Source organism: Epinephelus lanceolatus, chromosome 21 (genome assembly GCF_041903045.1).
Source record: "Epinephelus lanceolatus isolate andai-2023 chromosome 21, ASM4190304v1, whole genome shotgun sequence".
NCBI classification, from domain to species: domain Eukaryota; kingdom Metazoa; phylum Chordata; class Actinopteri; order Perciformes; family Serranidae; genus Epinephelus; species Epinephelus lanceolatus.
This window is the reverse complement of record NC_135754.1, coordinates 17449922-17471512: the sequence shown is the minus strand read 5'-3', so window position 1 is coordinate 17471512 and position 21591 is coordinate 17449922. Positions and strand designations below refer to the sequence as shown.

At 42.2% G+C, this 21591-nt stretch overlaps 2 protein-coding genes across 3 annotated transcripts; both read right to left on the bottom strand.

Annotated features, from left to right (window-relative positions):
• Nucleotides 1-1310: 1310 nt before the first annotated feature.
• On the bottom strand, nucleotides 1311-4077 carry LOC144459445 (uncharacterized). Its single transcript, XM_078163537.1, has 2 exons — nucleotides 3960-4077; nucleotides 1311-2251 (listed from the first exon to the last, which is right to left on the bottom strand). The coding sequence occupies exon 2, from the start codon at nucleotides 2209-2211 to the stop codon at nucleotides 1480-1482; it is 732 nt and encodes a 243-aa protein (XP_078019663.1). The 5' UTR covers nucleotides 2212-2251; nucleotides 3960-4077; the 3' UTR covers nucleotides 1311-1479.
• Nucleotides 4078-5416: 1339 nt separating this feature from the next.
• Nucleotides 5417-11130, bottom strand: prr35 (proline rich 35). Of its 2 annotated transcripts, none has more exons than XM_033610986.2 (4): nucleotides 11065-11130; nucleotides 10456-10488; nucleotides 6919-8481; nucleotides 5417-6733 (listed from the first exon to the last, which is right to left on the bottom strand). In XM_033610986.2, the coding sequence occupies exons 3-4, from the start codon at nucleotides 8325-8327 to the stop codon at nucleotides 5914-5916; spliced, it is 2229 nt and encodes a 742-aa protein (XP_033466877.1). In that variant the 5' UTR covers nucleotides 8328-8481; nucleotides 10456-10488; nucleotides 11065-11130; the 3' UTR covers nucleotides 5417-5913. The 2 variants fall into 2 exon arrangements, with proteins under 2 accessions (XP_033466877.1, XP_033466876.1); XM_033610985.2 differs by having other exon boundaries at nucleotides 11015-11124.
• Nucleotides 11131-21591: the final 10461 nt, after the last annotated feature.

The window sequence follows — 21591 nt, the reverse complement described above, 5'->3', positions numbered from 1 at the left end:
TTACCTCACTGAACACAGGAGCTGCTGGTCTACCACTGCCTCGATCAGCTGGTTTGTTTGTGTTATTGTGTGACTTTGGTGTTTTAAAATGTCAGCTCATATTCACCAGAGTTGCCCAATAACACAAACTACCTACTGATCAATCCGCTGATAGACCAGCAGCTTCTGTGTTTAGCGAGGTAAAAGAACTGTTTTTGTCAGTGGAGTCTGGCTTTGAGGAGAACACAGATACTTTTCCATTCAGTTCCCTGTCGGAAAGTGCTGTCTGTTTGGGAAGTACTGAGCCACAGGCCTCGATACATGAGACTTGGAATATACTGCACGAGTTGTGTGAGAGCTTGTTAATGAATGTTTTGATATAGTTTTGCCGTTGTTAAACTTTGACCCCTATATTGGGATTGTTTGTTCGTTGTCAAGGCATGTGAGAGACACACAGTTCTCTTCACAAATTCAACCTAACAGGGTGAGTAATTGATATATAAATAATCATTTGGAGGTGAAGTATTTTATTAAATGCAACATCCACAAACCCTGTAGACACTTAGTGACTGAGTCATAGAAAAGTGTGTTTTTGTATTTATTGCATCTTAGTTTATATTTTCTCTACACTTAACCATAGACTCTATACGTTTTTATACAGTCTATGGACTTAATAGCAAAAAAAAAGATAATTACATTGAATTTTTATGGTACAGCTACTCAAAACACGTGTCAAAATATTTCAAAGAACCGCACAGACATTTTACAAGCAACAGAAATGTAATTACACTGAAATGATGAAAGTTGCCAAGTCTTCATTTTTCACATGGAAACCAACTGCATGTATCACAGAAGCAATGCACACTACAATGAAGAGGTCTTGAAAAGCTCCTCAGGAAAAGTACCCTGCTGCATCGTGGGAGCACATTTGACTTGGGCAGCGATGATGGTAAGTCACTTTGAAGCTTTGCAACACATTGTTTAGAAACAGCTAACCATGTATCCTTTTCAAAATGCAACAACACAATCATTACATGTTGTTTTTTGTATTGTCATTACTGATTAATGCCTGTACTATAATTTCCTATTATATTTATTGGTTATTATTTTGTGTTGTTAACAGTCTATAAATTGAAATGTTACTGAAACAATTCACTCTAGACTTAGCAGACAGTGAAATGATAATTATGGGCATGTTGACATAGTTAGCATTTGGTCTAGCCAATTAGCTGTGCCAAGTCATGTTCTCCACCTCCTCCTCCCTCCTCTTCCTCCTCATTGTCTTTTAAAGCATCTATCAGTCTGACCCAGAAAGCACCCTGCTCCTGTTGATCCTCAGGCCACAGCAGGTAGGTCTTCCTATGTACGATCTTGCGTAAGCGTGTGTAGGGAGACAGACAGTGTTCAGGTATCTCCTCCAGGAACACCAGCAGCAGAACATCACTGCCATCACATAAAAGCCTCAGACTGGCCAGCTAAAACTCCACAGAGCACCACTCCCTACTTCTTCTTCGTCTCCGCCGACAGTTCCGCCAGCACTTCTGCTTTAACTCCCTGACACAGCAAACTCTTTAGCCTGGGGTTGGAGGCAAAAACATCTGCCTGCAGCTCCGGCTTTGAGTTGTTAGACAACCTGATGTACTCGAGGGCAGGGAAACAGCTCACATTCAAGCTCTGGATGTTGTTGGCGAGAAGATCGAGCTGCCGAAGAGTAGAGGATCCACCTGAGTCCTCGCAGCTGAAAGCCTTGAGCATGTTCAGGGACAGATTGACTTCTTGAATTGCTGGGAGGGAGTTAAAGATACCAGGAGAGATTGTTGTCAGTATATTGTGGATCAGAAGCAGGGTTCGTAGCTTGGTGAGCCCATCAAAGGCATTGGGGTGGATGTGTGAGATGTTGTTGCAGGTAAGGTTGAGAAAATCCAGGACACTTAGGCCTCTGAATTCTCCTCCTTTAAGAGAGACCAGCTGGTTCTGGCTCAGGTCCAGACTTTTGAGCCCAAGCATCTGACTGAATGTTCCAGGTGGGATGACTCTGATCTTGTTCTTGGACAGATTGATTATTGTTATGTTATCTGGGATTGAGTTTATGACATCAGAGAGGTTTGCGATGTTCTGTTTGGAGCACCACATGGCGCCTATATCGTCAAAGTCCTGAGCGCAGCCTTTAAAGCTGAAACCACAGCAGGCCGAGGTGTTGAGCAGAAGCAGGAACAGGGCAGTTCGCACCATCTTTACTTGACAAACTGCAGAGAAGTCAGACCAAAGAAATCTAAAAAATGTTGAGATAGAAAGGAAATGCATTATGGGGAAGTTAAAACACAAGCTCACAAGGTAGTTGCCATGAACAGAGCCAAAGTATTTAAAGAATACTTCAACCACAAAATCAACATTTAAATCACCATTTGTATATCAATGAGTCATGCTGTGTTATCTTCAATTTGTGGAGAAAACTATGTTTTTCTCACATGCGTCTGTGGAAAGCGGTGAACATATCTGTTAATAGATTGATTAGGGGCTGCCTTTCGGAAAACTATAGACCCTTTCAGGGCTGACGTCACGATGACATTTTATTAGCTGGAGGCAAAATGTGACTCTCCACCACAGGGCTGTAGGATACACAAGAATCCTACAATGTCATCTTATTGTGTTATTGGGTGCCAGAATAGAAGGAGTCATGGCTCAAAACTAAAATTCTATTGCATAACAGCCGCCACTGCCCGTCAACAAAAACAAAGAAAACCAGGCCGTGTTGGTGAAATGCTCTACTGTGTTTACCATTTAGTCTCGCTTGTAGTGTTGCAGCACAATAACGGAGTCCACAGATCAGCCCTCTGCTTTTAAATGTTATCAACTCAAGACAAGGACATTATCAGTTAAAGACACATCTTCAAGTGGGTAACCCTGTTCTAATGGAGGCACAAATCCCTGCCAAGCTGGGCTGATGCGCCCAGTCCAACCGAGTCAAGCCAAGCCAGCACATGTGTATGGAAAAATGTGAATTTGTTTGTCTGTTGTGTGGGTCTGAACAGACAGCATACAGTAGGTTCTTAGAGCTCTGTATCTTTAAACAGCTATGGCCTAAAACAACACCACCAGAGCGTTGAGAATGAACCAAATAAACAAAGTGGCATACAAGTTGAGGACACTTGCTATAGAGCTTCAAAAAGCTGAGGGGGGCTGCAGATTCAGGGGATTATTGTAAAATTGCAAAACGTAATACACCTTTAATTTATACAGCATGTAGATGCAAGTAGTCGTGACCATGAGTGGAAATTACAGTTCTTTGTTTTGATAAATGAGTCATTTATATGAAAAATTGCAATTTCCCTTCCAGTTCATGAAGATTTGATTAAACTATATACATTTTCGATAACATCCACTCCACATTTAAACAGCGTCAATCTTAATTTATCCATATGAGGAGCCAGAGCTGCAGTGAATAATCGGTCAGACAACAAAGTGAATTGGGCCTTGGTTTGTAACCATCGTTATTTTGATCTAATAAAAATGTTCTGCCCGTCATGATGGGGCACGGGGGGAAAGAGTCACATCTGACAAAATTAATCCGAGGTTTTCATATACAAGGGATTTGTTTTGAGCGTTGGTGCGTAACATAAGCAAAGTGAGAGAAAATTAAATAAAAAATAAAAACAAATATTGCAAAAATAAAGAGACAAATACATGATAGAGTAGTTATAATAAAAATATGATTTTCAAAAAAATATTTAAATATTTCTAAATATGACAACCTTTAAAGAGCTATATATAAAATATCTATTTTATTGTTTTACATTATGTTCTTCCTCTTACAGTACTGTGATACTTCTTAGCCCCTGACTCCATAACATGATGTATCTAATCTCTATATCTAATCTAATCTCAATATGTAAATGTTGTGCATACAGTTTGATTTAGTCTAAATTTGGTATTTTTACAGCATCTTCCATCTCTAACAATTATAAAATATTAAAACATACCCTTTAATGCTCCTCTTACGCTGCTCTAGTGTCTGTAACTGCACTCCCTGTATAAACTGAGATTAGTTATGTTTGCATGGTTAAATAGATGGTGACATTTTTGAGGAAGGATGTTGTCTACAGCGTATACAGGCCAGTTATATGTGGTAATATTTAAAGACACACTGATTTTGTCTCAGTGTCAGATGATGGAGAAAATGTGTCTTTAAATTGTTTGTCCACAGGAGGGAGCTATCTCCCTGGATTCTGATTTTAGTGAAGCTTCAACAGAGCGGCAAACACTTTCCTCATCTTAAAACATCCCAACTGGAATTTAGAAACACCGAATCTCGTCAGACATCGTGGCATCACCTTAAACCAGGTGTGATATTTAACTGTTTTGTTGCTGCCAAAAAACTTCTGATGGATACTGTCAAAAGTCAAGCCATTTTTAAACCAATGGAATTTTTACTTTCGTGAAAAAAAATGATTGACAAAAGGTTTTTATAATAACAAAAATTATATTTTATTTTTCTGAGAAATATGAATTCACAAGGAGTTTTTTTTAAAGTTTTTTTTTTTAAATTTAATTTAAATAATTCATTTATTTATTTTAAACTAAACAAGTATTGCTGTGGTGGTTGTATATGTCTATAAAATGCTTTTAACATTTCTTAATGTTTATATTATGCATACATTTAATTCAAATTATTTGCTGTTTATCACAAATATGATTTTTGTATTCACTCAATTCAGACTCAGCCAATATCAAATCTAAATTGAAAAGAGTGATATCAGACCGGTATTTGGACCTCTTAAGGCTGAACATCCACTTAGGGCTCATCTGGTCATGACAGCTGACCTTTGCCGCTGTGTCTTGAGTGTGAGGGTGGTAAAGGGGCCAGTGGACGTGAAGCAGCCCAGCACTGAGTGCCCGTCCTGGGGGCGACAGGTAGTCCTCTGTTTAGTCTACATGCAGCTTGGCCCTGGAGGCCCTGACCTTTGCAGGGGGGCTCCTTGATCCACGAGCAGAGGCACAGGTGACCTCGCTGATGGCAGTTTAGCTTAAGGAGCTGCTTCACCTTTAGCACAGCCACCCGACTGTGTCAGGGCAGATAGAGGAGAGTCAGGTGGTGCTGCCACTGTAAATCTGATGATAGTGATGATGGCATTTAGCTTCATGGATTTCCACAACGGGACTGAACAGCAAACTCAATTTATGTTCAAATGATATAAGAAATAAAACGCAATGTGCTCAACTCATGATTAGACTAATTGGATCCTTAATGTAGAAAATGAAAAGACAGCTCTTCAGTTTGATTTAATAAAAAATATTAATATAAATGTCCATCTATTAAAAACATCAAATTGAAGTGCCTTCCTAGTCTTTTTTTTGTTCAAATATTATAAAAGTATTTCCTTTACACAATGTACTTTGCTCCCTTTTATTATTCCACTTTCAAAAAAATGAACAAAGCTTTTTGTTTTTCATTCAGTTTATTCAAAGAAATACAGTGTGTATAATACACTTTATTGTCATCAGGTGAAACGATGCAGTCCAACACGACATCATCCATATAAAACCATTTACCCTTTAAAACATTTTACTTACATTTATTGTAATTACAATATTTACAGATCCATTCAAAGGATTGTCTTTCAACATGATTTTAACGGCCCTTACTGCTCAAATGATAATGACTGAAATTATTAAGTGCTGATGTCACATTTTAAATTTATTTTCGGGAGAATCTTATTATAACAATCAATGTCCGCAGTGCATTTTTAAGATTTTTTTTCCCCCCAAATATCATTCATTCATTCCCTGTTTGTCTTATAAGGTGCAAGATGTTTGAGGTTTTTGTGAGGTGAAACTGAATGACAGTCCTCTTCCAGCCAGTGAAAATCAAAGGCATGCCAGTAATAATGGAGACAACTGCAATTGAAGTCGAAGTTTTTTATTACAGTCTGAAGTTTAATTGTCAGTAACTGTCAAAGGACTCAGAGGACACTGGGCTTCTAGTCGCTGGATGGAAGGAGATCTTTTTGGGGTTTTGGCGGAGGAGGGTATGTCGGTGAACACCACTGATCGGCCGTCGGGGCAAAGCAGGACGCTGGAGTCCGCCTCACACTTGGTGGTTCTGCTCTGCCACAAGGCCTCAGCAGAACTGGGCCTCATGCTGAGACCACCGGGTGAGAGAACCTCTGTGTTCACCACCGATGCTTGGCTCATCTTGATCAGCATGTCCAACGACTGCTTACGACTCTCCAACGACACCTTCATTGCCTTCCTCTCACTCTCATTCTCTTCTTCTTCCTTTTTCTCCTCCAGCTCCTCGTCCTCCTCCTCTGTCTCTGTCATGTTGTCTTTAAGGCTGCCATCCTCCCTCATGCTGTGCTCGCCAACGGAGTCCGTGGAGTCCCTCTTGACCGACAAGTCCAGAGGACCGTCGCTCTGGCGAGCCGTCCGCTCCAGTGACTGGTGGATATGGGAGAGCTCACTGCGGATTTTGCCCAGGTGTTCCCAGAGGTGGCGCTGAGCAGGAAGGTCCTCCTTCTCCAGGTGGGAGATTTTGCGTTCAGCCTCTTGATACTCCTGCAAGGCCTTGGAGAGGTCGCTGAGGAGAGCAGCCACCGACTCTGAGGCTCCCTCCCCTATTGTCCGAGCAGCAGTCGGGTCCTGGCTGTTGGGTCCCCCACTGGTCGAAAGAGAGGATGTTTCACTGTTGGGGCTGGTGAGAGGATCATTGTACCACAGTTCAGTGGGCCGGGTCGAAAGCTGAGCATCCTGTAAACTGAGAAGAGAAGAAATTTAGGGTATTTCCATTTGTAAATATGTAATTTTTGAGACATTGCCCAACACTTTCAATATATCCTCTAGTTAATGATTGAAAAACTGACGATCATACGCCTCTTGCTGCTTGTTTTAGTATGACACAATAATCACGAGAAAATAAGGACATTTTATGGAAATCTTTACCTTCCATGGAAGAGAAGTTTGTCCGCTGCCATATTAAGAGTTGATGCAGTTTGGATATTCTTCAGGAGGTCCAAAGGGAAACCACCCACGGCCGGCTTCTTTTCCACGGGTGTCTCATGGCTCCCCAGTGGGGCCCCTGTCCTCTTGAGGCCCCAGCTTGCTTTGCCCTCCTTGGCTGGAGCCTGCAGTTTATCCCCCAACCTGTAGCCCTGTTCGGGAGACTCTCTCTGAGGTGACACCCACCCAGCAGGGGAGACCGCGGCGGTCCCCGGCCGCAAAGCAGGCACTTTCCACAGATTAACTTTCGGCTGGAAGCCAGACAGGGGATTTGCTTCTAGACTGTTTGTGGACGTCTTGAGCGCTTTGCTGGCATCGCTCTGACTGGAGGCCGGTCCGAACGTGTGCTCACACAGGAAGGGGTAATAAAGGCGAGGGGGGATAAGAGCTCTATCTGTGTGGGTGCTGGAGGCTGGGTGCATCAGCTGAGCGGCTGACGCCAGGAAGGGAAGCTGGGCGAGCTGCGCATGGGTCTGAGCTGTGACACCCGTGGCAGCAGTGGGAATAGCTGAGTTCATGTAGGAGAAGAGACTGGGGCTGATGGGGTAGCCCACCCCGAGCACTGACAGGTTGAGTCCAGTGGGATCCTGGTAATCCACCAGGTTTGGTGGCGGAGGGTAACAGGGGATTGAACTACTCACTCTGGGCTGAGCACCTTCAGCTTTGGACTTTGTGTGGCTGGACGCTAACAGCCGCCACTGCTCCGACAGCAGACTAGGAGCGGTTAGATACGTCTTGGATAGCTTGTAGTGTTTCAGCTGGGCCTCTACCTCCACTGAGCGTGCTCGTAAAAGCTGATCCTCCAGGGAGAGCATATCAGCCATCAGAAGCTCGGACTCCGGCTGTTTAATTTTCTTGGTAGTGCTCTCTGCAGCATCTCCTCTGCTGCGATCAGTGGAGCTCTCTTTGGTCAGCCCAATGACCTCCACTCCCTCTCCTCGTCCTCCCTCTTCTTCATCTTCAGGTCCCTGGCTTTCCCTGTCCTCACCTTCCTCCTCCACAGCCCTTTGTTGCCTTTGACCTTCCTCGGTACGTGTCACCTGTTCCATCCCATCTTTCCCGGTAGTGTGATGTCCGTGTGCCTGCTGAAAGGGTCGTAGCTGTTCTGGGTGCAGGATGTTGCCCTTCTTATACGGCCAGTCTGACTCTATTAGCAGAGAAAGGGAGTTCTTGCACAGGCTGTACTTCATATGGTTGTACAGGTGGGACTTCTCCATGCAGGTGAAGGGGCACTGGAAGCATTTGTAGTTGTAGGGTTTGCCCCATGGCCGGGGAATGTAGTGAGGCTTCTTCGGCTTGCGCTCCTTGTGTTTGCTGGCAGACGTCACTTTACAAGCATCGTCCTTTGACATGATTGAGGCTTGGTATTTGGAAAGATTGTGGGATTGTATTAAAATGATGAGTCAAGATAGATTTTTTTAGATATTATATCTTTTTTTCGCAGAGTTCATTTCAGTGTTTTTTCCTCAGTTTGTTAAGGTAGATGAAAAAGAGCATTTCTCGAACCTGTGAACACACAAGACAGTTTGTATAAATAAAGGTGATATTTTTAAGAACAGTAAAAAAAAGATCAGAAACAAGAAACAATTTCACTTCCTTATTTGGAGGATGAAACGCAGCTCTGTAAGAGATCTAAATATCCACCGCAAAGTTACGTGTGCACTGAAGGGTGGTATATATCATTATGCACATATGTGTATTAGGAGAGCACATTTGTTGTCTGCCTGAGCTGAGGGTTGCCACTAACCTAACTGCAGGGAGGCCCACACTGCTCTGTTCTCACTGTACCTGCCACTACTCATTAGTTCCAGTGCAGCACCAGGCGCTAGCAGGGTCCAGGGGCTGGGGGGCAAACGGGGGCCGTCACAGGGGACTCTGCACCTGTGCAGGGGGGGCCCTCGCAACACTAACAGGCCTGCTTCCGCTTCAGGCCGGACCCTGGGAGGCCGGCTACAGGCGCAGCGCGGCCAGGCTGAGGGATGCAGGTATGGAAGAGAGAGGAGTCGGGGGTTTGAGGCCTGGTTCTTAATGAGAGCCTGGCGTCATGCCTATAGGGCGTCATTAGTGCCAGGACTGGGATCTGGGTCAGGACATGGTGCATAAGTTCAACTGCTCTCTTGTACTCTGTCTCGTCTCTGCACTGCAGTCGGTTCATACTTTATTACCCAATAAGAAATTATAGCATGGATTATGAGAGGTTATATGATATATACGATTTATTGTAAAGAATTTTAAAACAGCTTTGCGATGGGCGGTTATTTCGTAACTTGATGCGCCTTATTACAGGGATTTAAAACCTCTTAGCCCAAGTAAATCTAATGACGGACATTTTAATAATTTTTTTATTTTTAACACTGCTTTATGTTGTCTTCTTTTTCCTTCTTTGAATGCATAGTAAACCTGCAAATCTAGGTTTTAAAGAGAGCTACTATTATACACCTTACAATTTACTCATATAAACCGTTTACTCTTAATTTTTTTTCTCTTTCTCTTATATTTTTATCCCTCTGTTAAAGACAGCAATTCTATGTTATAGTTTCTCATCTCTAATCCCCTAAACTAAATTTAAATACCCTACAATAAATGTTTTTTTCATCTGTTAAATTACAGAAACTTTGTGATCTTTTCCCACTTAAAGCCAGGCCGTTGGGTGAACCCTGCGGTGCGAGAAGATGTGAGGAGGAGTGAGCTCCTCAATTTAAAACGCTCTGCTTTGAGGCTTTTATTTTGTCTTTTTTTTTTCTCCCTCAGGTTATTCAAAGATGAAAGTCTTTGTGATGTTCAGGGTCCAAGCTGAAGTTAAAGCTAAAGTCCACCAACGATCCTTTTTCTGTCCTACACAGACGGCTCATGACAAAGTTTTTGATACAAAGGCCAGAGAAGCAAACACAGGTGATGGATGGCCGGTTATATCGAGAGACAACAGACAACCTCATCCATAAAAGCCACACAGCACGAAGGCTGATGATGAAAGACACAGTGAGTCTAACACAGGATGGCAGGCTGTTGCCAAGCACTCTCCCAATTGGACTCTAAGAATTGGCCCGTTTTGCGGCTGACCATTTGATTGGCTCACTTGTCCGCCCCCGGGGCTCTGACCTGAGCTTTGAGCTCATAATGGAGCCTAACAGCTGCTGCTACGATCCAATCAATAAAAATCATTTTTACAGTAGTTTTTTTTTTCCCTCTCCTGGCCACTGCTATCCCCTCGCCTCTAATCTGACTGTGCACTTTGGCCCCCCGCTGCCCCGTATCCAAACCCTGCGGTCTTGTTTTAAGCTTTTAGGGCTGATGATCAAACAAGCCTAACCGCTTCAATATCTATTGTTCCAATTAAGGAGGTTCACCACACTAAAAGCTTTGACAAGTTACATGCAACAGCAACCACACTGCTGACAGCCTATGGGACGGGCTGCTTGTACAGTACTTGCATACGACTGTAAATTACATTGTTTTATGAATTATACTTGAACACTTTACCTCAGATGGCTGTCAGGATGTTGTGTTGGTTGTCTGGAAAAGAAAGGAGAGATTAAAAATTCATTGTCTTCTTAATCTCTGTTTCATTTTCAATATAATAACATTTTAAATTTTAGCAATTGAAATTGAATTAAAAACATACTTTTTTTTAACAAACAACATAAATTTATGTCTGCAAGAATATAAAAAAAGAAATATGCACTGACATTAGAATTTTACAGCCAAGCATCAGACAAAGTTTTAGGATAATTTGTTACAATAAATATCTTAGAAACACATTTAATAATGCTATATTGCATGTGTAAAATTAGTGGCAGTGCAGTGTGTAATTATAACATCAAAAAGTATATATATGTAAATAAAAAATGCATTTTCTTATGCATTTCTTTAAATCTAAGAACAATAACAATCTTATTGCATTAAAACTAAAATTTAAATTTATGTTTCCAAAACTACAAAATAAAAGGCATTTTAAATTGAATACAGTGCAAAGACACCAGGTACATCAGGCCTCTCCTTAGTTCCTCATCAAAATATCACTTAATCTTAACAAACTGACCTGCTTGCATGCCACGAGCTACTTGAAAGTGGAGAAGAAATCATCCGTACCTAGAGAGCGTCCCGGTGTGGCTGGCTGTCACTCCTCTGCAGCAGCACTGAGAGGGCAGCGCGTCCCGCTCAAATAGGAGCGCAGGAGCGAGTGTGGAGATATATATTGACTGGGAGCATTGCCCGCAGGCACTACAATACAGCAGCTCCCCCCCTCTCTCCTCTCCTCTGCCTCCCCTCCCTTCTCCTCCCTAACCCCCCCCCCCCCCCCCCCCCGGATTGTCAAATGTGGTCTCTACCTTGCAGCCAGGATGCACTATAACAACTTACACAATATTGGCAAAGGTTAGTTTGGTGATGGTTTGTTGATAACAGAGAGCGGAGGTGACATTTGTCTGGGTTAATTCCTACATTAATAGGAAGTCATTTTTTGGGTAGCTGTGTGTATTTTATTGTTTTTGAACCAAATTCTTTGACAGGAAAACTGTGGAGGACGTGTGTAATTAGTGACATTATCTGTGTTTGATTATTAGCCGCATCCAGGTGATGAACAAAGATAACTGATTTTTGTTTGTTTTAACCCCTTAGAAAGTCATCTTTGAAACAAACAAGAAAAAAATGTGACTTAATATCAATCATGTATGAAACCATGGTTCAAAAACTCCTGAAAACCAATTTCATATTAACAATTTCTTGCTTTCAATCAACTTTAACTTGTCAAAGGAAAATTTTTAATTATGAGCATTATGTGAATATGAGAAAATACTCAGAATGATTTTAGCAGAGATCACTAGAATAAAATCAAATATTTGGCATTATTTGAAATAGTTCTCCCAATGCTGCAAGAAAAAATAAATCTTTTCTTAAAAACTCACTCAAACGAGAGTCCTCTTTTTCTGCATCTTTCTCTTCTGCTGCTCTGAAACACAAAGTTAAGCATTCAATCAAGACTATGTTTGACCGCTTGGTTTCAGTATTAAGGAAAAAAAGGAACGCCTGCACACTTACTGCATGCTGCAAAAGTTTAATGGAGACAAGGTTTCCATCTTATTTGGATTTTCATTAGGTCAAAAAACAAATCTGTTTTTATATTTATTTATTTATTAACCTGATGAGGATCCATGTAGGATCGCAACATTGTCAAGATTTAACTTTTGTGGCATCGCGTTACTTCTTTCCTTAGCGTATGCTGTTTCTTCCTAGCCTTGCACTTACATCATGTGCATGTAATTATTCTCCCCCTTGATCCACTGTCCATTTTTGCTCACTGTATCTGTCTTTGTAATTTACAATCCATTACATTAATGGCACACGAGGCAGACCTGTGAATTTCTGCCATCATGTGATTCTGTGATGTGATAAAGGTCCGTGTATCTGCTCCAGAGCTGCAACAATTAATGGATTAGATGTCATCTACTAAAGTAATCACCTGAATAGTTTGACAGTCAATTAATCGATTGAAGTAATTCTTTAATTACAGCTTCTTAATGTGAATGTTTTCTGGTTTCTTTACTCGTCTGTGGCAGTAAAGTCTTTGAGTTGTGGACAAAACAAGACATTCCAGGACGTGATCTTGGGCTTGAACAACATTTTTCACCATTTTCTGACATGTCATAAACCAAACAACTAATTGATTAATCGAGAAAAAGATCGGCAGATTAATAAACAATGAAAATAATCATTAGTTGCAGACCTCTCTGCTCTTGTGCACCTACATGCCTCTCTGTGACAGTGTTACACAGTGATTATGGGTTTGTTTTGGGGTGGCTTTTCTACTTCACTTCACCTGGTGTTGAGGAGTGTAGTTGAGGTGGGGGGGTTGGCATTTTGAGCAGTGTAGTGGGGCACTGGATGAGCTACTGACATGAACTGTAAGATCACATCCACAGGCGATGACTGACGTGCGTGTCTTCTGACAGTTCAGACGTCTCTTTAACCTTCCTCTGTCTTTGTCCCCTCCCATTTTACCTGTCCTTTTTAATTATCCCTTTGTCTCCCGCTCTCTCCTCATCTCCCACCCCTTCCCCTTTCTTCTCTCCTCTTCTAAATCAGACCCCAACCTCTCAATCTCCACTTTCTCTCCTTCTTTCTTCATCCATCTGCTCTCTTAGCCTGTGGCGGGCTTTGGGTCAACTCCAGGTTCTTCATTTCTCTCCTCTGGCTGGGTGGGAAGCGCGCATGCAAGCCCCCTTTGAGAAATGTCAGTGTCCGTGTGCTGGGAAAGTCAGGGGCCCTTCACGAGCCATCAGAGCCGCTGTCACACCGAGGCGGCCAAATGGAGACTGACAGGCCACTCCATAGAGCCTAACCATCTGTACCAAATGTGACAGCAGGGGAAAGAGGATGTCTGGTAAATCAGGAGGAACGACAGGAGCGCACTATGACATGGAGGAGGGAAGTAGAGAGGGAAGAGAAGCGAGATCCTCCACTTCTTAAAGCGCAGTGGGCACATGGGAGATGATGTCAGTTATTTTTCCAAGAGAGTAAGAGACTGTTTCTTGGGAGACGGTGTCAGTTTCTCCTGTTAAGTGTTAGTGTGTTAAGCGAGGACTGACTCGTTCAGTGCTGCCACTTCCTTCCTTTGTTGTCGAATCCACAACAGAAGTGTAAAATGTTTTAGCCTGCATAAAGTCAAACATTCTTGATTAGAGCCAACACTCTTGCAGTGATTTCTTCAAACTCTTAGAAATTCATTTAAATTCTAGTAAAGATCTTGAAGTTTCCATAGATAACAAATATGCCGTGCAGAATTACAAGTAAATTAATAAAATGTAACATAGAATGTGTATATAAAAACCATAAATCAAATCAAGTTTATCTTTATAGCACATTTAAAAACAACTGCAGTTGCCCAAATATATAAATAAAGAAATATAAAATGTACACAAATATAAAACCGAATAAAACCAACAAGAACAATAACATATGTAAAAAAAAAGATTATAAAATACTAAAATATTAAAACCACTCCAACATTCCAAAGGCCACTGAAAACATGTATGTTTTAAGATTTGTCTTAGAAGTGTCGATGGACAGGGGGCGTTTGATTGGTAGCAGAAGGCTATTCCAGAGCTTTAGAGCAGCTACTGCAAAGACACGAGCTCCCTTACCCACCAGCCTCGATCATGGGACAGTTAAAAGACAATGTTAGGAGGATCTAAGAGGTCGGGAGTTGGTGCCGGCCCATTTATGGCTTTAAAAACAAATAAAAGAACCTTAAAATCAGTGCTGTATTAGTTAGGTAGCCAGTGCAGGGATGCTAGCACTGGTGTAATGGTGTCTCTTTTTCTGGCACCAGTGAGAAGTCTCACTGCATCATTCTTAAGAATCATCTTCATTATTGAAGGGTTTGAAGGGTGTTTTCCCCTTGAATAAAATAAATGATCAGAAATAAATACTAGTCCATACCCATTGAGTGCACAGTTGTCCACGTACAGTTTCACATGGTGTGTGTTTGGGATACAGGTCATAGGAAATTGCAGATTAAATAGTCAACTGAACCCATTAAGAAGAGCAATGTATTCAGACAGAGTTTTTGTGAATTTGATAGTAAGATTGCTTTATTGAAAGTACAGTAGTACCATTGCCAATAGTGGGATAGTTAGTGGGCTAAAACTGTACGTTAGTAGTTGAGGTAGCATGCTGAAAGGCAGATAGTTAAAGTGTTTAAACAAACATTGGGCCACAGGGGGAGCCACGGTGATCAGTCGCATTTTAGCCATTTTTAAGCATTTTTCTGTTGTTATAGCGCCACCCAGTTGCCAATTAGAGTTAAATTTCTCCAGTCACCTTGAGGCGTCCTGTTCTACATCTTTACCAAGTTTAGTAAATATTAATATGGCGGTTAGGCCTAGATAAGAAATTAGCTCTCTAGCACCCCCATTTTGTTTGATGGAGTTTCATGCAGATTGGTCAAACTTCCTAGGAAGAGATCAATTTTAAGTGTTTTTCAAAAAATTCAAAATGGCGGAAAATCTATATAACCGGAAGTTATGGGTTCTTGAGGCAAATTTGTTCCTCATGAGGAGAGGCATCTCTGTGCAAAGTTTCATGTCTTTACAACATACGGGACATGAGATATGCCCAATTAAAGTTTGCAATATTCAGTCGGTTGCTATAGCGCCCCCCTTTGGACAATTGATGTAATATTGCTTCATTCGCATCCTCCCATGATCCTCTACCACTGTGCCAAATTTCACATGGATTGACCAAGTCAGTGAGGAGAAAAACGTGGAACAGACACACCCACAGAGTTTTCGTCATTATATAGTAATATAATGTTGCTTCCGACACCATTCTACATATACAGTTAACATGAAACTTGCATACCCCCACTTGATTTACAGAGTACTTCTACCACAAAATGATCATTTGTATATAATAACTCACCCTGTTTTACCTTGAATTTGTGGAAAAAAAACCTTAAAATTTTCTCAGTTGACTATGGTGAAGGAAGAATTCAGCGGTGAGAAAATTCTTGATGAGTTGTATTAAATGGGTTCTGCATTTAACAGCAGCAAAACTAAATCATACATCCCCTCACAAAATCTCACTCATGCCTTACTGAACTCAGGAGCAGAGTTAAAATGCACATGCTTGCCCAGGTGTGTAACTCGTACTCGTGAGTGTTTTAAATAGCTAGATTTTAGCAAAAATGCATGTGCATACAGCTGGAGAAATGAGACTTGGATTACACTGCACGGCTTGTGTGAGAGTTTGTGAACAGATGTCTTTGAATAGTTTTGCTGTTGTTAAACGTGGCCTCCTTTTACTCCAACTCATCAAGAATTTTTTTCTAGTTTTTGGATTCTTCGTTCACGGTGGAGCCATGCGAGAAAAACAAGTTTTCTTCACAAATTCAAGGTAACACAGGGTGATTAGTTGAAATGCAAATGATTATTTTGTGATTGAAGTTTTCCTTTAAATGTTTAAGAGTCTTTGGTGCAAGCCCCCCTGACTTTGAAGCCAATTTTACGTAGTGGCCAGGCTGTGGAATTTCAATTCAACTAAAAGATTTTTCCCATAGACTTACATTGTGAAAGTGACGTCCCTAAATTAGTGGATACATTTTTTTGAGTGTCACAAACCCCGCAAAATGACTTGTTTCACTATCATGGTTTGATCCATTCGGTCCGATAACATTTGGAAAGTCTAGTTTCTGGAAAGTTTGGCATGTTTGACACGTGTAGTGTGATACCATGTATCAATCTGCTACAGTTGTAAATATTCCGACTTTAAGAAATAATGGTAAATGTGTAATTTTACCTTGTAAGAGTGAAACTATGTCTTTTTTATCAGTTTTACTTACAAATTATTGTTTTATATCTTGAATATACTGACCCACAGTTTGATATGAGTGTTTGATATTTATTCAGCAGTTCACTGGTGCGAAGACGTTTTACACTTTTGCTACACTGTACAAATTAACTTACGTAGAATCATGGCTGTTGTATTTCAATTTATAATTAATTTTTAATATTTTGAGAGCACAAAAACTGCAATCTTCCACATTTGGTAATGTCTAAAGGCTCGTTTTGTGTGTTTATGTAGTGTGGAAGCTCATGAAACACTTTAGCCTGCATTTAATGATTGAAACAATATTTTCTGACAAATTATTGATGCTCTCAGTTGTGTATGAAGGGTGAAATGACACAATGGAATGATGAGTTTTAATTTGGCTATGCCTGTTTTCTTGATATATTTTTTTACTGGCTTTTTCATACCTTGTATTTCCTTTTTTTTAAACTCCACATACAAAAGTATACGCCGAGTCCACATTCAAAGTGCAGTGTTTTACCTTCAGCAGGAAAAGTAGGGATGTGAAGACGCTGAGACTTGCAGTGAGAACACAGAACTCTCCTGGCGAGTTAAGAGAGTTGAGGGTCCTTATGGAGCGGCATCTGGGGAGGCTGACAGGAGCACTCTATTACCACTCAGAGAAAGGAACCTGAGGGCTGCAACAACACCGCTACCAGCCAGATCCAGCTGTGCAGATGCCTCCAAACACACACACACACAGACACACACAACCAAACCCATGCAAATTAAGAAAAAAAATCTACGTGCACCCACCATCCAACAAGATGGACTATATGGGGTGATAGAAATAATATATATAGATAGGAAGATGGATGACTAAACAGCGACCTCTAACCCAGGGTGAGTCTTTCCACTGCCTGAGTTTTAGGCCTGAGGTGGAATAGCTAACAGCTCCTCTCTTAGTCTGTGCTGCTGGGCACATTAACTAAACTCATATCGCTCTCAGCCACTATCAATTATTCACCAGCCCCCTCCCCTCTTTCCCCTCTTTGCCTCCTTCCACTCGTTTTCAAAGGAGAACAACTCCAGCAGCCAGCTTTACTAACACACAGCCACAGTGACTAAACAACCTCGTGCCCTTGGTGACTTCCTTTGGTTTTCTTTATGTTTTATGACTCCAAATTATCATTATAATCTTAATAATAATTCTTCACCATGAGAGTCCTCTTACATCATTGCTGCAATAATATAGTTTAAATACTGTACACTGCAGCTGCTCGGTGTATAACTGAGCTCATTTTTTCACAATGTTGGAGCATAAATTGAAGTTTTTTTTGCTTTTCCTTCGAGGCACTTCAGCAGTCCCGGAGCAAGTGGAGCTTCAGTGTTTTTCTCAAGGACAATTCAGCAGGGTAGATCCTCACCAACAGAGGCTTGGGTACACTCTCTCAAACTGCTTGGCGCCTCTGTAAATTGAATGATAGTGGACACACAGTGCAAGGTTTTTATAAAGAGGTACACAAACTTATTTAAAGGGCCAGTTCACCCTAAAATTATTTCTCCCCCTCTCTGTTCTATTATCAATCAAAACACGTTTTGGTATGAGTTACTGAGTGTTGGACGTATTGGCCGTAGAGATGTCTGCCTTCTCTTTCTCAAATATAATGGAACTAGGTGGCACTCGGCTTGTGGTGCTCAAGGCACCAAAAAATACTTTTGAAAAACTCAACAGCAATGTCTCTCTCTCGAGAAATCATCACCCAGTTACTCAAGATAATCCACTGACCTTGTTTTGAGCAGTTTCATGTAGAAACTATTGTCTGTCTACCAAACTACACCAGCAAACCATATCACAGCACAGAAGGAAGTGTGCATCTACTGCTAGCTCACGTAGCATCACTGAGCTAGCCAACTTACAGCCCTGCCGAGGAGGACGCCATTAATGTTTACAACTCATACTGTTGCGAGCCTCTCGTCCATGACTAGATAAACACTTTCTTTTGCTCTACGGCCAACACTTGGAAACTCAAACCAAAACAATCTAGGTTGATAAACAACAGTACAGGCAAGAGAAAAAGTACCATAAAACTTCAATTAAAAGCCTGGTCCCAATTTAACGCACGGTCCCTTTTGCTCGTCCAGTATGGCTACACATTTTGACAAATATACGCCTGTCTCAATTAGAGGCTTGGTCTGGTTGCTAAGCAGTTCATTTATTTTATAGAAGTTCTTTGGATGTATAAAACCTGATTGTTGGCTACCTCAAATTATGTGTCGATTACCCTGTATGGTATTCATAATACTTAGTCTGTAAGGGTCTTCCGTAAGGGGTTTTCATAAAAATTAATCCAAATTTTGAGTATTGTTTTAAAAGGATAAAGTGGTGTTGTGTCGGTGTGCTGCGTGCCATAATCCTCAAGTGCTGTAATTCTTTCTCTCTGATGCTCTGTCCTTCGGAGCTAGATCAAATAAGTGATTCATAATTGATATGTTATTGGATGCCTAATTTTTATACAATTAATATTCATACTGGTTTAAATAAACAATTTGATTGTATTTCCCATCTTTGCTGAGCAACAGTTTAATGTGTAAGGAATTTAATGCCCGTCCCATGTAGGCACCTGTCCCAAATATAGGCTTGTTGATTTTAGTGATCTAAAATCCCTATAAAGAAATAGCTCATTATTTTTGGAAAGCATTCTTATTTGCTATCTTGCTGAGAGCGAGATCCATCCATCCATTTTCTAACCGCTTATCCTCTTGGGGGTCGCAGGGGGGCTGGAGCCCATCCCAGACTATAGCAGGGAGACACAGAGAGACAGACAACCATTCATGCTCACTTTTACACCTACAGACAATTTAGAGTCACCAATTAACCTATCCCCAACCTGTATGTCTTTGGACTGTGGGAGGAAGCAGGAGTACCCACAGAAGACCCACGCTGACACAGGGAAAACTCTGCACAGAAGGGCTCCCGCACCCAGGATCGAACCAGGAACCCTCTTGCTGTGAGGTGACAGTGCTAACCACCACACCACCATGCCGCCCTGAGAGCAAGATGAGAAGATCAATACCAGTCTCCTGTTTATCCCTTAGGTATAAAGATACAGCCTGTAGGTGGCTAGCTTAGCTTAGCTTAGCTTAGCTTAGCTTAGCTTCGTGTAAAGACTGTAAACAGCTAGGAAACAGCTAGAATTAACATGTTACATCTCGTTTGTTGAAATAGTACTAAACAGAAGTGTAAAAGTGACAACTTGTGGTCTTATCGGGTGGTTATGTGCCAAATTGCTAGGAGCCAGAAACCCTGGTTAGTGCAAGGCTCCAGGAAGTCACTGCTCCCACATATTTCCCCGTTTCCAGTCTTCATGCTAAGCTAAGCTAACATGCTGCTGACTGTACCTTCATTTTTAGTGGACGACATCAGAGTGGTATCGATCCTCTAAACTTACTCACAGCAAGAAAGTCAACAAGCATCCTTCCCAAAACTATTCCTTTCAAAGGTTACTGATGTCTTCTAAGCTATCAGACCCACTTTCCACATCCAAAAGTCCTGACAAAACCGACACGTGTCCTTTTCGGAGGTGAACTGCCCCAACAGTATGTCAGGGAACAGCGCTGGGAGCACACAACGAGACATTTTCAGCTTCACACTTAAATGAACACACACAATTATACAGACGAAGGCAAGACGAACACTGGCTATTTTCCAAGGTGAAAACACAGCCGTCGATGTGAGCTGGGTTGATATCTGAAAAGGGCAGATGTCAAGGTTCAGTCATGACTGGACATATGACTCGCTGGAGTTTTCTCTGCAGATATCTACGCCCTTCTCTGAGTCCTTACATTAGTTAAGGATGCAACTTTACAGCAGGATCAGTAGGTGAGCGGGGCCTGTTAGTATCCGTCTGTCAGAGGCATTCATTTGGAATGAGATGCAGCTGATGCCCGACGTTTGCTGTTTATCATTCATATATATATCTGTGAGTGTGAGGAGAGGTGGAGTTCACACTGCGCTGTGGGTCACTGACAGGAAGCAGCTGGTGCCTCAGTCGCCCGCTTTTTTCACTCATCGTCTCAGTCTCCACCCTCCCGCTTTTCACCAGCTGCCCCCAAATGCACCCGCAGGAGGCGGGGTCTCTCTCGCCAAGGCACCTGTGGGTGTCACCTGATGGGGGAAAAGCAAGTGGAAATGAAAGGAAGCAGCCGAGTCTGTCAGAGCACATCAGGACTGCTGTCCATCACGACGCTGACCTTCAGGGTGTGTGCGGGCGTGTGCACGTGTAAGTCTATCAACAACTGACCCAGTGTGTGTGTAAGTATGTGCATATTAAGTCACTGACCCACAGGGAGTTTATGTGAGTGTGTGCATATGTTTGCTCATCAATGCAGGGTGTGTGAGACCATGTGTGTACATTAGCGCCTTGATCCCAGTGAGTGAGTGTGTCCGTAAACACATAGACCTTGAGGGTGTGTGTGTAACTGTCTATCTCAGTGCAGTGATCTGTATAAGATCGCTGCAGTAGCTGGTAGGTCCTTGACAACCCTCCACTCCTAAAACCAAAGCTCCTGACCTCACTCAGTATCCTCGCTTTGAGTTCTGACAAATTCCCAAAGAAGAGAGTATCTGTTACCAGACGACCGTGTCCAAAATCTGATCACTAATGTACAGCAAATGTCCATATGTGTTGGGACCGCAGCACCAGCATGTCTTCTTGCCGGGACCAGGGCTTTTATTCCCTCAGCAACAGGGCTCACACTCTGGGGACCAGGGACAAGATGATGGTGTCAGTCAGTTTCCCAGCTGCAGCCAGCGCCCCCCCCCATGTACACCCCAAAGCCAGCGGCCCCCTCACCTCCCCCTCTTCACCATCTCTGGGTCTGACAGAGGATGGGTGTGGGGCGGTGGGCAGCAGCAGGGAGAGAGAGGGAGAGCAAGAGGCTGCTAACTCCTGGAGGACGGCTGTTCGGCTCTGGCCGTCCAAGCGGGAGGAATTGAGGGAGACAGCGACCAAAGCCCGTCAGCTCCATCCCTTAGGGTGCCTCGGCCTCCCAACTACAAGTCCATGTTTTAGCAAACCATATGTTCACCCTCTCCCCCAGCCAAACCCCCCACCCAGTTAGCAAATAAACAAGTCAGGAAGCCATAGCTAGAGGGAAGTCTTGTTTCCCTCTCACTGGCTGTCGCTCTTGCATATTCTCACTGCTGCTTGCAGACTCTTTCCTCTCACATCCAACAATCTGAAGCTGTGATACACAGTGTTGTGTACGATATCTTTCTACGTTTTTATCTGTATTTATTTTATGTATATTTTTGCGTTGTTGACTTAG